Raw genomic sequence first — 16,839 nt, 5'->3', positions numbered from 1 at the left:
GTACCGGCCATTATAGCTTCAATTAGAAAAACTCATAAATCATGTAATGGTTTTAACATTGACCTGCATTGAGCTGTGTTCTTATGTGATGTGAGAAGGATAGGCCCACTTTAACGTTGTATATGTGATTATGCTAGAGTCAGTGGCTTTACATCAGCCTCCATTTCCATCACATTCCAGGGTTATTACACCATTTCACACACTTATACGTTCCGCTGGGTGCTATAACATTGCTAGCTGAAGCTTGCATACAGAATCTTGGGCCATGTTAGAAAATCAATAACAAAATGAATTCATGTTGGTGCGATTTAATGTGTACTGCATGACATCTTACTCAATACCATTGAAAACCTTATCCTATATGCATGGATTAAAACTGCAAGTCTAGCACTGACTACTGAAATAGCATCCTGGTGATTATTGCCTGATAATAGCCACTAAGCCATCCGTATGATCATTATTGCTATATAATGATAATAGGGGAATAATATTGTTGCTGCCAAATAAACTTCACAGCATGCTAAGGAAGCACATACTTTAAATAGAGGTAAGCCACCAACTAGATATAAAAGTATACAGTATGTGCAGTATCTAATCTATGAAGCTATATGAGAAATAAAATGCAAATATTGATACACTATGGGTATAACAAATTGCAAGTCGCACATAACCCACTAGCACACAGTGGGCACAGCACACTTGCATGTGGTTAATAATTCTTGAATCTCTGTGTATGCATAAATATATGGATAAATATACCAGACATACAATCAAGAGTTAAGTGGGCAGTGATGAAACTTCATCACCGGAGCCCATAAGAAGGGTCTCCTACAACACCCCTGCCCTCGAATTACTGACTTGTAGCACAGACATCACTGGAACTTAGACTGGAGCGCAGGTGGGAACGGGGTTATACTGGACCCAATAAGCAGCATAGCCTGTGTAACTTGCACACATTGCCTCTTTAATGCAGGGGTCAATATTCTAGTGGTGGTCTCCCCTCCTCTCAGCACACCTGCTGGGGCCCCCCAAACACCTGGTGCACGTAGGCGAATGCTTCTATTGCATTAACAGTGTACCTTTAAATATACGTATACTGTATATTACAGTGTTGTGCGGTGAGGTGAGGCAGGTTTGCAGAGCCTTTCCTGTCATACCTAGGTATACTCCAAAGCTTTGACTATAAAAATGGTAAGAAAAAAATTAAAGAAAATATTATTACTATCTTCTTTATATTATTCTAATATTTTTTATAGTCAAAACTTTGGAGTAAAGAGTCTATAGCAGTGGAGGCACTGCCTCCCCTCTCTATCTTTTCCGCACATCCCTGATCAAAACGCACCAAATTTCCAGTACTATATAGTGCTGCACCTTTGTATAATGCCTACATGAACCCTCGGGTTCATATATGTATCTGTAAATCTGGCTCTGATACTACTCAGTGCCTCCCCAGCCATTTACCTCGCCGCACATCACTGGTATATGTATGAAAATATTAGTAGTATTTTTCAGCCAAAAATGAAGGCTACTGTATCTATCTTGTAGCTATACTGTGTGCATATATGTATATATGGATGAGGAGTAAGTTGACTATATTTACTGTAAGAGTATATTTAATGTAGAAACAAAAAAGTAATTATAGGAAGCTTCCTGAGGTTCTGCGCTGTATTATGAAACCTACAGTACAATGATAATAATAAGAAAGACCATAAAGTGAAATGGAAGCTTAAACATAACTTTGACATTAGACTGTAGCCAAGATAAGCCCAGAGTGACACTTCTTTATGCTTCATTTAAAATATAGGCAAACAATAATAAAACAGAAGATAAAAAAAAAGTAATTCACTTAAACCATGCGAAACTGGAAACTTTGATCCATAAAATGATAGAATTGTTATCTACAGAGAAACAGCTACAAGTCTTGCACAAAGAATGTCAGCTATTGAATAAGGCACAGCATTGATTTAAAAAGGAAATTTCAGTGAGTTTAAAGATAGCCGAGGCCCTGTCACTCAGAGACGACAATACAGTGTATTTCTATGAACGTTTCAATTATTCTATGCCCAATGGCGCACTCTATTTTAACATATTTAATCTATTCATTTGTTTAGAGGCAAAAGGGTTTGGATGATTATATTTAGTTCTCTTACAGTTATATTGATATAAAATGTTACAGTTTAACCTTGAGTGAAACACTGCATAGTCAGTGAATAAAAGCATAATAATAATTAGATTATAGGTAACTCTCTAACCAGTAGCAAACTACTGAATAGTCCCCTTTTACCCCACTAACAATGTTCACCTACATTGAAAGCTAAATGCTTTAAACTGTTTCCATTCCTTAGTGGTAGTCCTCTAACATACCATGGCTTGCAAAAGTATTAACTCCTCTAAAAATTTGATAACTTTGACTCGATTATAAATTACACTTACTGTACCCAGATTGTTCCAGACAGCATTACTTTTTATTGCGAATTAGTAGGCTATTTTTTAAAATTTATAAATCATTATTTATCAGCAGAATTTTTAAAAAAGAGACAAATAAATGAAAGCTGAAAAATGCTGCTTGTATAAGTATTCAACCCTTGTAGACTACTACTTAGTAGGTAGAGCCACCTTGCCAGCCTTGCACACTGCTCAGGAGTGATTGCTGCTTATTCTTTCTTGAAGATTAGCTACCGGTTGTTCAGATTGGTTGGATGATGCTTGTTTATAGCATTTTGACATAGTGCAACATAATTTGTATTATTACAGAACCTGCAGGCAAATAGTGAAGTATGAGTTTAAACTTTACTTTAAGAGCCTACTGGTTCGCAATAAAATACGGTCTTAGACAATCTGTAAGTGTCTTTTGTAATACAGACAAATATGCTGACTTTGGGGGTGATTGAATACTTTTGCAAGCTATGGTAGTTCCCAGTCTCTTTTAGGTGTCCTTTAACATAGTTCTTTGTCTCTAGTAGGAGTTCCCTAACACAGCTTCTAGTTTCTAGTAGGAGTCCCCTAACATTGTTGCCAGTGTCCAGTGATCATCCTCTAACATAGTTCCAGTGTCTAGTAGGAATCCTCTAACATAGTTACAAGCCTCTATTTGGAGTTCTCTATCACAGTTTCCAGCCTCTAGTTGGATTTCTCTCTATATAGTTTTAAGTCCTCTAACATAGTCCCCAAACTAATATAGTTAATCTCTAGTAGGCATTCTCTAACACAGTTCCCAGTCTCTAGTAGGTATCCTCTAACATAGTTCACAGTCTGTAGTTGGAGTCCTTTATATAGTTCCCAGTCTTGAGTCTAGTAGGTTTTCCTCTGATATAGTTTTCAGTCTCTAGTGGGAGTCCTCTAACATCGACCTCGATCTTTAGTTGGAGTCTTCTAACATAGTTAGTCTCTAGTAGGAGTCCTCTAACACAGTTCCTTTTCTCTAGTAGGTGCCCTCTAACATAGTTACCAGTCTCTCATAGGAGTTCTCTATCATAGTTCCCAGAGTCTATTAGTATTCCTCTAACAAAGTTACCAACCTCTAGCAGTAATCCTCTAGTCTTTTTCACAGTAACTAAGAGTTTACCCCTAGTAGTTCCCAATCCCCTACCATAGTGTTTAATCCCAACTAGTATTAGCACCTACATAGTTCCCAATACCCTCTAAAAGTCACATAGCAGAATGTCTACTCCATTGAATTGTCCTCAGTACCTAGTAGTTTCCCCCAAATATAATGCCCTATCCCTTCTAGAAGTCACATAGATAGTTCCCAATAGCCATTAGTAGTTACTGTACCTACATAGTTCCTAATCCCTAGTAGTAGCTCCCTAGTAGAGCTCTAAATCCCTAGTTGGATTCCCCAATCCATAGTCACCTAGAAAGTTCCCATTCCCCAATACTAGTTAGCAAGTATAGTTCCTAATCCCTAGTAGTAGCTCCATAGTATAGTTCTCAGTCCCAAGTAGTATGCCCTTTTATAGTTCCCAGTTCCCATCAGTCATCACCTAGATAGTACCTAGTCCCCAATAGTAATTTACCAAGTATATTTCCTAAACCCCAATATTAGTCCATTAGTATAGTTCTCAGTTCCTAGCAGTAATCCCAAGCATAGTTCCCAATCCCCAGTAGTCACCTAAATAATTCCCAGTAGTAGCTACCAAATATACTGTACTTCCTAATCCCCTTTATTAGTCTCCTGGTATAGTTCCCAGTTCCCAGTAGTATTCCTGTTTAGATCCCAATTTCCAGCATTATTCACCTTGATAGTTCCAAATCTCCAATAGTAATTACCAAGCATAGTCCCTAATCCACAGTATTAGTCCCCTAGTATAGTTCTCAGTCCCCAGTAGTATTCCCTTAGTGTAGTTCCAATCTCCATGTGTCTGCTAGTGAGAAGGGTTGTTAATAAAAATGGTTGGCCCTCATCAAAGCTGACCTGTTAAGTGTGGGACCGCATTCACTCTGTCAGAGACTCAGAAATGTTGGGTAATCTGGAAACAAAATGCAGTATGGTGACAATATTAAAAGGCTAGATAAAACTTAAATTTACAGTAAGTATCACTGTGATATTTCAGAGTATTGGTTACTCAAGTTTACAAGTTTCTGTATATGATCTTCAATTCTCAGATAAGTACAGTAACTGTTAATGTTACTGCAGTATGTGTGATGGTCTCCATCTAACACATATGGTGATTATTTTATGAGTGTAGTCAGGAATAATCTCCGTTTTTGGAATAGGTGGCTTTAGAGCACATGTTCTCAAACTCGGTCCTCCGGACTCCAAGCAGTGCATGGTTTCCAGGTCTCCTCACAGAATCACAAGTAAAATATAATTTTAAAATGTGTCAGTGAGTAATGAGTACACCTGTGCACCTGCTGGGTGACCTGGAAAACGTGACCTGTGTGGAGTCCTGAGGACCGAGTTTAAGAACCACAGGTTTAGAGGGTTACAAGTGTAAGATTCTTAGTCAATATTTGACATGCAATATATACAAAGTTGGTTTCTACAGTACTGTAGATGTATATAACCTTGCCACTGCACTTGACCATAAGTAGATACTATATAAATCGCATCATTTTAGGCCATAGACCTAATCCAGTCAAGACACAGCTGAATCCACTCAAACCATACTTTCAGATTATGAAACCTCTCCTTAAATTGTGTAGTTCCATCCTTTTTTATTACAGAAATATAGGGCTTGCCGAACAGAATTGGCTATACTAATGGTTTACGCATATACTAAACACTCACAATCAGTAGATACCTTAACCTGTAAAATTAAACTGTATAATAAAAAAAGGAATTATACACGCCATACAACGCATTTCATTACAGTTAAAAATCAGATGCTGTACGTTATATGGATTGAAGACATGGGCGATTTTCACTTTGTCTTACGCGGTTGACATCCTAGGGGGTATATTTACTAAATGCGGGTTTTCAGAAATGGAGATGTTGCCCATAACAACCAATAAAATTCTAGATATTATGTTCTAGAAGGTGCTAGATAAATGATAAGTAGAATCTGATTGGTTGCTATGGGCAACATCTCCACTTCTAAAAAACCCCACTTTAGTAAATATACTCCCTAGTATCAGTTTCAAAAAATGTTCAGCGGCCACAGAAAATAATTTGTTTTCAGATCAATATTCATGAAGGGACCTGGAATTTCAGAAATTATTTTAATTGGATGGAAACATCCTAGATCTCTCCACATTATATAAGAACTTGTCAACCAGTTTGGTCAGACAAGATGACAACCCAATGTCAAAATATTCTCGAGAATAGCCTTCTCCTCCCATTACCTTAAATTAAGCTACATAAATTTGGCCACCTCAGAATATACTGTCCTGGGCTCAACACCAATGTAAGGAATGTTAATACTTAAAATGTTCTTAAAAACAAGCAGAGTAGTGTTCTGTTTAAGTCTTATTTTTTTGTCCTCAGTATGAACAAACCCAGAAAAATTATCCATTCATTTAAAATAATATTGTTGTGTTAATTTCAATACGCAGGCTCAGCGGGAGTCTGAATTTGCAATGTTCTTTTTTTAATATTAATGAAAAGTGAATATAGAAATGGCAACATTTGAAATTAAGTCAGATTTTTTAACTAGCCGGATTTTCTAATGCATAGCACAATCCAAAGCCACAGGTGCGTATTATGCATGCATAGGCTAGGCACACTAAGGTTGTACATTAGCGGGTAAAGCTACCTGCTGTCTACATAAATAAACCTAGTTAAAAATGTACCACAGAAGAACAACAATCATATTGTATTTAGCAGATATTAGTTTAAAATTACGGCAGCAAAATAAAAGATTTCTTCAAGCGGCCTGATTGAGGACTTCAAACTGACCACAGCACTATAAACGAGAAACTGCCGTTTATTTTATTATTAATATTATTAATGTTTCATAGATAATTAAATACCTACAAATATATTCTGGTGATAGATAGATAGATAGATAGATAGATAGATAGATAGATAGATAGATAGATATGAAATAATTAGATAGATAGATTGAGATAGATATAAGAGAGATAGATAGATTTGAGATATATAATAGATAGATGGATAGATAGATAGATATTAAGTAATTCGATAGATTTGAGATGGATATAGTTAGACAGATAAATAATTGATAGATAGATATACATAAGATGGATGTATAGATATATAGATAGAACGATAGACAAATATTAGATAGATAGATAGATAGATAGATATGAGATAAATAGATAGATATGAGATAGATAGATAGCTAGATAGATAGATGTACAGATAAATAGATAGATAGATAGATATGAGAAAGATATATAGATAGATATGAGAGAGATAGATTTCAGATAGAGATAGACACAGGGGTTAAAGTGGGCTGGAATGGAGCAGTACTGCGTTCTGTCACTTCTATTTGGAGACGGAACCAGTTCTGCCTCCTCCGACCCACCTCAGCCCGGCGCCATAGGGAGGCTCCTTTTGCCGGGCACCCGCTGATATTTTGTTACCAGTGGGCTCCCGGCTCCCTCCCCTCACTCCTGAGCCCTGCTTTTGGCTCCCGCAGTGTACTATGGGAGAAACGTCATCATCATAATCACTTCACTAGGACTACTTTAAGCACTGGATAGACAGATATATAATAGATAGACAGACATGAGATGGATGTATAGATATATAGATAGAACAATTGTATAGATATATAGATAGAACAATAGATAAATATATATGGTTGATGATAGATAGATAGATAGATAGAAATGAGATAGATAAATATGATAGATAGATATTAGATAGATATGAGATAGATAGATAGATATTAGATAGATAGATATGAGATAGATAGATAGATATGAGATAGATAAATAGATAGATCGATAAATATGAGATAGCTAGATAGATAGATAGATATGAGATATATAGATAGATATATATGAGATAGAGATAGATAGATAGATAGATAGATAGATAGATATAGATCGATAGATAGATAGATAGATATGAAATACATAGATAGATAGATAGATAGATAGATAGATAGATAGATAGATAGATATGAGATAGATACTGTAGATAGATATGAAATAGATAGATATGAGATAGATAGATAGATAGAAATGAGATAGATAAATATGAGATAGATAGATAGAGATAGATAGATAGATAGATAGATAGATAGATAGATAGATAGATAGATATGAGATCGATAGATATATATATAGAGATTGATAGATAGATAGATAGATATGAGATAGATAAATAGATAGTTATGAGATAGATAGATATATAGATAGATATGAGATAGATAGATAGATAGATAGATAGACATATAACTAGACATAGACATATATAGATAGCACTATCAAATAGAAACTGTGACTTAGTTTATTATTAATAATATTAAAGATTGATAGATGATTAAATACCTACATACAGATATTTTGATAGATAGATAGATAGATAGATAGATAGATAAATAGATATGAGCTACATAAATAGATAGATATGTCTTTGTGATATCATTGGTTCACAGTGAATTGATAGACGTTCTGATGAATTATAGATCAGCCCATAATAAAAGACTTATCTCCTCTGTGACATATCAGCCGTGTATATGCAGCCTATTAGTTATATTAGTTATACAAAAACATATAATAATAATATAGTTTCCCCTAAAGCATTGCCACCACATTAGCACATCTCTTTGAACATCCTGCTGAATCCTTTATTGCCCACATTATAATTTTATGCTGCAGCCTAGCAGGGAAGGTGAGTTTTGTGGAGCTTATCACTGGGATTTCATTCTTCTTTAAAAGCAAAACAAGTTTACACTATTATTCAGGCCAGTTCAAAGTCCTTTAGAAAAGGCAGCAGGTAACATCAATCACCAGCCGTGTTCCACAGGAAGACTGAATAGGTAAGTGAGATAATTGTAGAAAGGGGCTCCGTGTGAGAGACATTCCAGCAGGTGGAACATTGATTTAACTACCATTTAAATACATTGCCTTGTTCCCGTTTTAAAGCTACATTGTTAATAGGAACTTTCCTTTTCTTTCCAATCACACTGAGTGAAAAGCTAATTGACGGCTGCTGACAGAGGCCTGCATATTCAGTCTAATGTTTAGCAATAACATTTAAAGGACAAGTAAACCTAATATAAAAAGCTGCCTTATGTAAGATGCACTAACAAGAACACACATATATAGGAAATTTTGCATCTATACACATTTGTTTTTAAGCCAACAGAATAACGTTGCATGGGGCCACAGGGTGTTAACGTCATGGTGGGTGGGGATGTGGGCATCAGAAGTTTAACAATAAAAGACGAATTTCATAAAATTAAAGGAGAATCAAGATTAAATCAAAGTGACCATAGAGCCCAGAGATGAGGTCCGGAGAAATTAGGCCTGATTGGGAGGTGGACGCACTGCCGATGTTGGACGTAGTGGGGCGTTGTTTCGCCCCCGCGCATACATATAAGTCGCACCGCGCCTGCATCACGATTGTGTCCATTTAGAGTCCCACGGATGCTTGGCTGCTCTCATAGGAGGCAATACTTGGATGTAGACACTACCACCTACCATAGGGCTGGTGCAAGTGTCCGCGGTGCGGCCAATGGCGGTTTCTAAGGATGCGCCAACTGGTTTTACTGTGTGTACGGATGCTGAGAGTGGGCATCTCAGCTCTTGCACATTTATATGCATGGATGTACGCCAGGGAAGGGCTTTGTATTGGCATTTACATATAGTTGCAGGCAGGCACCTGGGAATAGATGCAGCTGTGGGTGCTTCTGCGCCCACCTTTAAATCAGGCCCATAAAGGGAGATGTATGAAGTGATGAGAAGAGTGGAGAAGTGGTCTCTGCGTGCCGGTGTGGAGCACTCTGTGTGGGTGGGCTGCTAGGAATTTATAGGTTAATAAAAAGTAATTTAAAAGGTAATTTTGTTTTTCTAGGTTATGCATAATAACTTTCTACATTTAGAAAATCTATTGTACTAATTCTTGTAGAAAGGGGACACATGAGCAGGAAAAGGGCTGGTTGAAGTTTTACTGTAGATCACAGTATTATAATGTTGACAGTAGGATCATTTATTCCAGCCAAGTTATGTATGATAATTTGTAGGTGAGGCTGAAGTGGCAGAGACTAAGCCAAAATGCATCCAATCCAGTCCTCTACCTGGCAACAACAGTCCAGAACAATCATTTAATGCTCCTTTGAAATTGGTGCAGAAAGATAGTATTCAGTGCACTTGTAGAAAGCTTATATACTTGTTCATATACCATATACACCCATATTTTACGTGAAATGCCGGCGGCTGTTTAGCCGCCGGTTCAAATCTTGACAGCAGATTTCCAACAGGATCAAGATCCCAACAGAGGCAGGTAAGTACCCTAACCTCCCCTGTCACCCCCTAACCCTAACCCTTCCTTAGTGGTGCCTAACCCTAACCTCCCCCCTAGTGCCTAACCCTAACCTACCCCCAGGGGTGCCTAACCCTAACTCCCTCTTACCGCTCCCTAAACCTAACCCTCCCAGGGGGGTGCCAAACCCTAACCCTCCCCGCCTAGGGGTGGCTAACCCTAATTCCCCCCCCAAACATAACCCTTACCCCTCTTGACTCCCTAATCCTAAGCCTCCCACCCCCCCCGACGGCTAACGCTAAGGGCGCCCCGGACTTACATTTGTTTGGGATGTCGACCTTGGCGTTCCGGCATCGGCATTATGATAGGCATCTGTATTTCGATGCCTATCATAACTCCCCAGCCGGCATTCCGCTGTCAGGATTGTGACCGCCGGCTGCATGACTACATCCCATTTACATATAGTTTTCTCTTTTTCATTATTTTACTTTAAGAGTAGTAAAACTACATACAAAGTACTGTGGGCAGTGTTAAACAGGTGCAATATTTAATGTGGTAATGATCTTCATATTACACAATACACAAAACGTTTAAAATTAAGTCTGAAACTGTGAAAACACATTATACCATTAACTATTTAATATATGATAATGAAATTACTTAATTATAGAATGAAATATTTATAAACATTGATGTGATTATTACATGAAAAGTTATGAATTACATTGAAAACGTATTGCAGTGAAGTGTTTATAATGTGAATAGGTATGCAGTTGGGAAGCCGGCGGACCTAATCCCGACAGTTGGCTTCCTGACTGCTTATTCCTGGCATCGGTAAAATGACAGGCGTCTAGATTTAGACACCTGTCATTTTACCCACGCCGGGAGACCCGCGCTTGATTTCCCGATCGAAGGGACTCCGAGCGCAGATAGCCGCGGGGGGGGATTAGGTTTAGGGTTCCGGGGGGGCTTAGGGTTATGCACCCCCCCGGGAGGTTAGGTTTAGGCTAGGGGAAGGGGAGTTTAGGGTAAGGCACCCCCCTGGGGGACTTAGGTTTAGGTGGCGGGGAAGGGGGGGTTAGATTTAGGCACTTAGAGGGGGGATTAGGGTTAGGCATTTTGGGGGGAGGTTAGGGTTAGGCACCCCTAAGGGAGGGTTAGGGTTATGGGGTAGAATAGGTTAGTGAATACTTACCTGGGGACGTTTGGGATTTTCATCCTTGTCAGGCTGCCACTGTCGGGATTTGAACCGCTGGGCATGGGTCCGGCGGTAAATCATACCGATTCCCTATAGGGTGTGTAGTGCACACAGTCCCATGAGTTCAGAGTGGCCTCACCCCTGCACCCAGGACTGTTTCTCCACTGTGCCCGTGCGGTGACATTCACCTGTACTTGTACCTTTACGGCAATATTTTCAGTCTTTATTCTCTTCTGTGCATGCACCATCTATCAGAATATATTACCGGAAAGATGGTGCCACTGGAACAAGTTTGGGTGGGTGTCTGCTACACACGGATCCACATTTTTTTTTATGTACCAAGCATACAGACTCATCATAGGGGAGATGTATCAAATCTTGGAGAGAGATAAAGTGAAGATAGATGAAGTATCAACCGATCAGCTTCAGCTTCTGTAATTTTTCAAACATAGCCTGTAAAAAGTCAGTTACAAACTGATTGGTTGGTACTTTAACTCTTTTTCCCTTTATCTCTCTCCAAAGTTTGATTACTCATGACACTGCTATTGTGCTGCAAAGGTTTTACCATAGCACGATGGGACTAGTGCATTATAAGCTTGTGTAGCCTCCTCACTTTTTACTGTCTGTGGAATCAGGTGGGATAATTATTGGCCCAGCAAAATAGATTAACTCACCTGTGCGTGATTAAACTCACCTTTGCAAGATTTAAGAAATCCACAAAACATATCCTGTTGGGGGTTCTTGAGGACTGCAGTTGACTAGATTAAACATGCTCAAGCTATATTTTGATAATATTCAGCTTGTTCCACATTATGGTCACTAAAATGACAAAGAAAAATTCTACTAGGTACACAGTAATAAACCTATAGGTCTGTGAAGTGGTAATGACTTGTAACTTGGAGGGCAAATCCAACTAACAGATGCTGACCAAAGTGTCTGATTTTGTAGGAATAATTTTTAATTAGCTCTTTACCCACTGAGTCACCCCTTTCTGGGTAAATACTAAATTGCTACTGTAACAGTTAGCAAACATCAAACTGGTGTATGATAGGGGTTGGTGCTCTGTGTCTGTAACAATTGTTGCTGTTGTCAACTCAGTCAGATGTTATTTTTATATTTGCTACTGGTTCATCAATGAACCACAGAGTTTATTCCCTACTTATATATTAAAATTGCTGCTTATCGCAAAACTATATTCAGTAATAACCAATTTTATTTTTCTTCTTTTCTTTAGCAAACCCAACAAGAGCAGGTGGGAGAGAGATTCCTGGCTCAGCGGAGGTCATCCGAGAATCCAGCAGCACAACCGGTATGGTGGTCGGGATAGTCGCTGCAGCAGCCTTGTGCATCCTCATCCTCCTTTATGCCATGTACAAGTACCGAAACAGGGATGAAGGCTCCTATCATGTTGATGAGAGTCGAAACTACATCAGTAACTCAGCACAGTCCAACGGGGCTGTAATCAAAGAAAAACAACCCAGCAGTGCTAAAAGTTCTAACAAAAACAAGAAAAACAAGGACAAAGAATATTACGTCTGATTACAGCCGCGTAACAAACACGTGTATAGAAATAGTCTTCAATTTATCTGAGACATAAAATTAACAAACTTATTTACTTTTACTTTTTACGAAGCACATTGAAAAAAAAAAAAAAAAAGAAGACAGGGAATGCGGTTGGAAAGGAAAGACTGTTTTTAAAAAAAAATTACAAAAACAAAGAAAAAATATATATATATAAAACAAGCATATTATGGTTTTGTTTCCCAGAAAAAAGGAGCCAAACAAGATTCCCGACTATTCACAGTGTTTTCATTTACTCTAATTGTCCGTTTAAGTTCTTGGAATGTTTTTGGAAAGACGCTGATTGCACAACACATTCCTACAGCACAGAGTAATTTCCAACATTGAGGCACAATTAAAATAATAGAAGCTACCTATGATTCTGGATAGAGCCAAAGTGCTAGCGCTTTCTCCAAAATTAAGTTCTAACGCCAGCAAAGACTTGTCCGAACTTGCAAACGTCGGTAGTTTGCGGCATTGTGCAAAGGAGCGATGATTGTGACACATTTGCTACAAAGTGCTGGCTTTTCTGAAGACTTATTACATAAAAAAACTTTCACAAAGCCCCTTTCTGGTTGTGAAGAATATGTTATGGAGGCCTTAATTTCAGAAAAATGGAATATAAGGCCCTTTTTCAAAAATAAAATAAGAGGGATAGATGCAATCATTGAAAATTTTCATGCACGCTTAATATGTTACTACATATGTTTATATAAAACACATCTATATGTGCTTTCTGGACTGTGACAAGTGACGTTTTATAGCCTGTTGTATAGACAATGCAAAATATATCTGCTCTTCAGCCATTTTTGGTAAACTAAATGTTCTAAGTGTTGCTAGGTATAGAAAGTTTTCTGATGTCTGACACAACAGACTTGTTTCAGTTAATTGCTGCCATTACCCAAATTTTTTATTTTTTAATTTTTAATTCTTGTGAGTATGCTGCTGGGGATGTGAATGAATGTAAATAGAACATTTTTTTAATATTATACAGCACAATAGCCAACATTCCGCTGCAGCCAACTTACAGAATGTTGGGCCACGTGGAGTAAAGGTATCAAATGCAGTCCAAATAAATTAACACATTCAAGTCACTGACAGAGGCATTTTGTAATTCGTTATGGTAGCTAATTAACTTTAGGGACATTTACTTTTTAACACTGTCTTATAAATGACCTTTATGCTTTTAAAGAGATAAAACAATTATTACACCAATAATAGACCTTGACATTTATTAAAAGAAAGTATTGAACAGAATTAGCGTGACTTTTGATTGCCATGATACGTACAAGAAACAGGATTGGAACTAGTAGGTGTTTTTTTATTATAAAAAAAATGGATATTTGTTTTACTGCAATTTTAATTACTACAAATACTAATATATTTTATTCTCCATTCAATAATATATAATAAAAAAAGGAAAAAAGTTTAGATTTGGATATTTCGGTTTAAATGAGAACTTAAAGTGTACAGTACAGATTGTTTAAATACATTTTCTTTTTTTCCAACCTTATAAAGTAAGTTTCTGTATTAAAAAAATAATAATTTGTTCTTTAATTATGCTTGCTGCAAAAGAGTTTAGAGTCACATATCACTAATAAAGAAATGCAAAGAGAATATATTAACCTAAAAGTGGGTTCTTCAAGTGTACTCAATCTTTTCACTTGAAGGCCCCCTGGGGGAATATAGATATTCAGACATTATAGACAGGAAGAAAGAATTTAAAATGAATTCAAACAGCAGGAGCAACAAAGCAAGAGACCTTGTTTTATTCACTAACTTACTGATAAATAATGCTTAAATTCCAGACATGTTATCAAAAGTTTTCAAAATGCAAGCAGTTCACAAAAATGCTATTAGTTAGGGCTGCCAAATACATTAAGTAGTACTGAAGAGGGGTAATTTTGTGGGGACTTTTTGATAAATTGTTGAAACAGAAAGCTTGTATTAAAAGAATAGAGTTTATCAAATCATTTTTCCTGCTAGAATCTTAAGAATCCTGTTTGGACATCACTGAAAGTCAGCTGTACTCAGGGAAAGAAAGGTACTTTATGCTGTATTGCACAGAAGGCGTGAAATGTCTATCCATGATTGTAGGTCTCTGGAAAGGATGTACAGTAAATAATATACCCCAAACAAGTCTTGCCAAATTGATAAATTTAACTTGCTACGTTATCTAAGTAATACTAGCCCTTTATAAAATATGGAGTATGTTATTTTAAGTAATGAAAATATCAGTTGTTAGTTTAGTTTTCTTCTGTGTATACATCTATTTTGCCAACACCTTTTATCCATGTTATCATTTATACATTAACTATAAGTTACTTTTTCAGTTACAGTATGGTTGTTTTACTTATATTCATTTTTTTTATTAATACATTATATTTAGTTTAAATATTTTCTCACAATATGTTTGTATGGATTTTGCAACATGTCGACATCGTATCATGTCAATCCTTTCATGGAATAAGGATATAGTATACGCGTTTTACTGCAACGCATTTTGGGTCCCATTTGCAATGAAAATTTAGCTACAATTTGTGGATTGCAATTGGGTTTTATTTGCCCATATATATTTGCTGTACGTAATCTGGATGAGGTGGCTTATTTCCAATCCTGTAATGTGTTGCCTTTACGACAAATATCAAAAAGTGTGAAATGATTTATCCCCAAACAAAACAAGAGGCCCAAAGCCAGTTTATTGTGTTTGTGTGATAGATATTGAAAATGAATTTATTTTGTTGCAAGGCCAATTTATCCATTACTGGAAATGCTAAGCAAGTGGAATTTATTGTTTTGTTAATAAAATGTTTCTTAATACACTATTTTGTTTTTAGTTTTTATAAAGTGTGTAGAGTGCGAAATAACCTAATATAGAGAATTTGCCAATTCTAAACTGCTGATAGGTCAATGCATTCTATTTTATCTTCTGATGTAAAAAATATATTTACAGTTGAAATGCATGTACTGGTATCTCATAAAACTCATAACATTTGGATTGCCAGTCGAATTAAACATTTTTCCTATTCAACTGGACTTCAGCATCACAAGGACAATGAAAATTTTCAGGCCCCCATTTATCAATGATGGTAAACACCAGTGCAATTTTTCGTTTAGTATTACTGTGATACAAACAATACCAATACTCACCCCTCCGGCGAGGTCCCACAAAGTCCAGCGAAGTCCTCCTCCTCTGCAAGGTCCTCTGCTGGGCTGCTGGCAGCCCAATGATGCCAGCAACAGGGCTCCGGTGTAATGCGATGCGCGATGGTCCATCTGCACATGTGCATGACATGGGGACTCAGCAGTGCCTGGAATGCTTTGCTGAAGCCAAAAAGGCACCGTCTGGTCTCCATTGCTGGCAATGGGGAGCGCATCGCTCTCACCATCTAAAGGAAGACGAGAGCGATGCTTGACAAACAGCGGTAATCTTAGATTACTGCGGTTTGTTAAATCCAGAAAGGGTGGCATAACCCCTTTAGCTAGCTCTAAAGGAGGTATGCTTCTTTGATAAATGGGGGCCTTAGTGAGGTCTCTAAGTCACTTCACAGGGACAGCCATTGTAATTGAGAAGATTAGACATCTGGGTAATGCAATTTATATGGTAGTGTTTAATGAGAGTGACTCTATCGTATATTTCTCTAAAGAGTAAATTTAAGATATATCTAATTTATTGTTTGTTTTAGTGGCACTGCTTCACATCTACAACATTATTATTGCTATTTGAAATAAGATTTTATGATAAAATAGTTCACATCTCTGATCCACCAAAACTATGCCCATTTCGGGTGATAAACTCAGTCCTAATTCATTTTTTCAGTAGCCAGTAGTTTGACATGTTTTAGGAAAATTGGAACATAATATATGGATTTAAACGACTGATATGTTGAAGATTACAAAACGAAAAAATGTAAACAGTAAATGATGAGTTAAGAATATAACTACTCAATAGGTTACACTAATTTCTGAAAGTAAATGTCATTATTTGTTTATATATTGTATCAATTATACTGAGGACTGCACAAGTAGTAACTCATGTTGAGTTGACTTGCTGTCATCACATTTGATTGGATATAAATTCATCAAATTGGCTTTTATGGTATAACAATAGTAATCCTAATTCTAAAACATTCTCATAACTTTCCTTTGTATTACTAATTAATATGCTAGTGTTATCTACAGCAACTTTTTGTCAACAATATACAGTGGATCAATATACATCTCTCATAAATAAAAGCCACAT

General features: G+C 37.0%; 1 protein-coding gene across 20 annotated transcripts in view; it reads left to right on the top strand.

Annotated features, from left to right (window-relative positions):
- NRXN1 (neurexin 1) overlaps positions 1-15,418 on the top strand; it is a 1,439,010-nt gene extending 1,423,592 nt beyond the window's left edge. For all 20 annotated transcript variants that reach the window (XM_088477984.1, XM_088477983.1, XM_088477988.1 and 17 more), the window contains one exon: positions 12,271-15,418. In XM_088477984.1, the coding sequence (XP_088334110.1) occupies positions 12,271-12,575 (305 nt within the window). In that variant the 3' untranslated portion in view covers positions 12,576-15,418. The remainder of the gene's footprint in view (positions 1-12,270) is intronic.
- The last annotated feature ends 1,421 nt before the right edge of the window (positions 15,419-16,839 follow it).

This window comes from Taudactylus pleione, unplaced genomic scaffold, assembly GCF_031769625.1.
Source record: "Taudactylus pleione unplaced genomic scaffold, aTauple2 ptg000206l, whole genome shotgun sequence".
NCBI lineage: Eukaryota > Metazoa > Chordata > Amphibia > Anura > Myobatrachidae > Taudactylus > Taudactylus pleione.
This window is presented reverse-complemented; position numbering and strand designations above follow the sequence as displayed.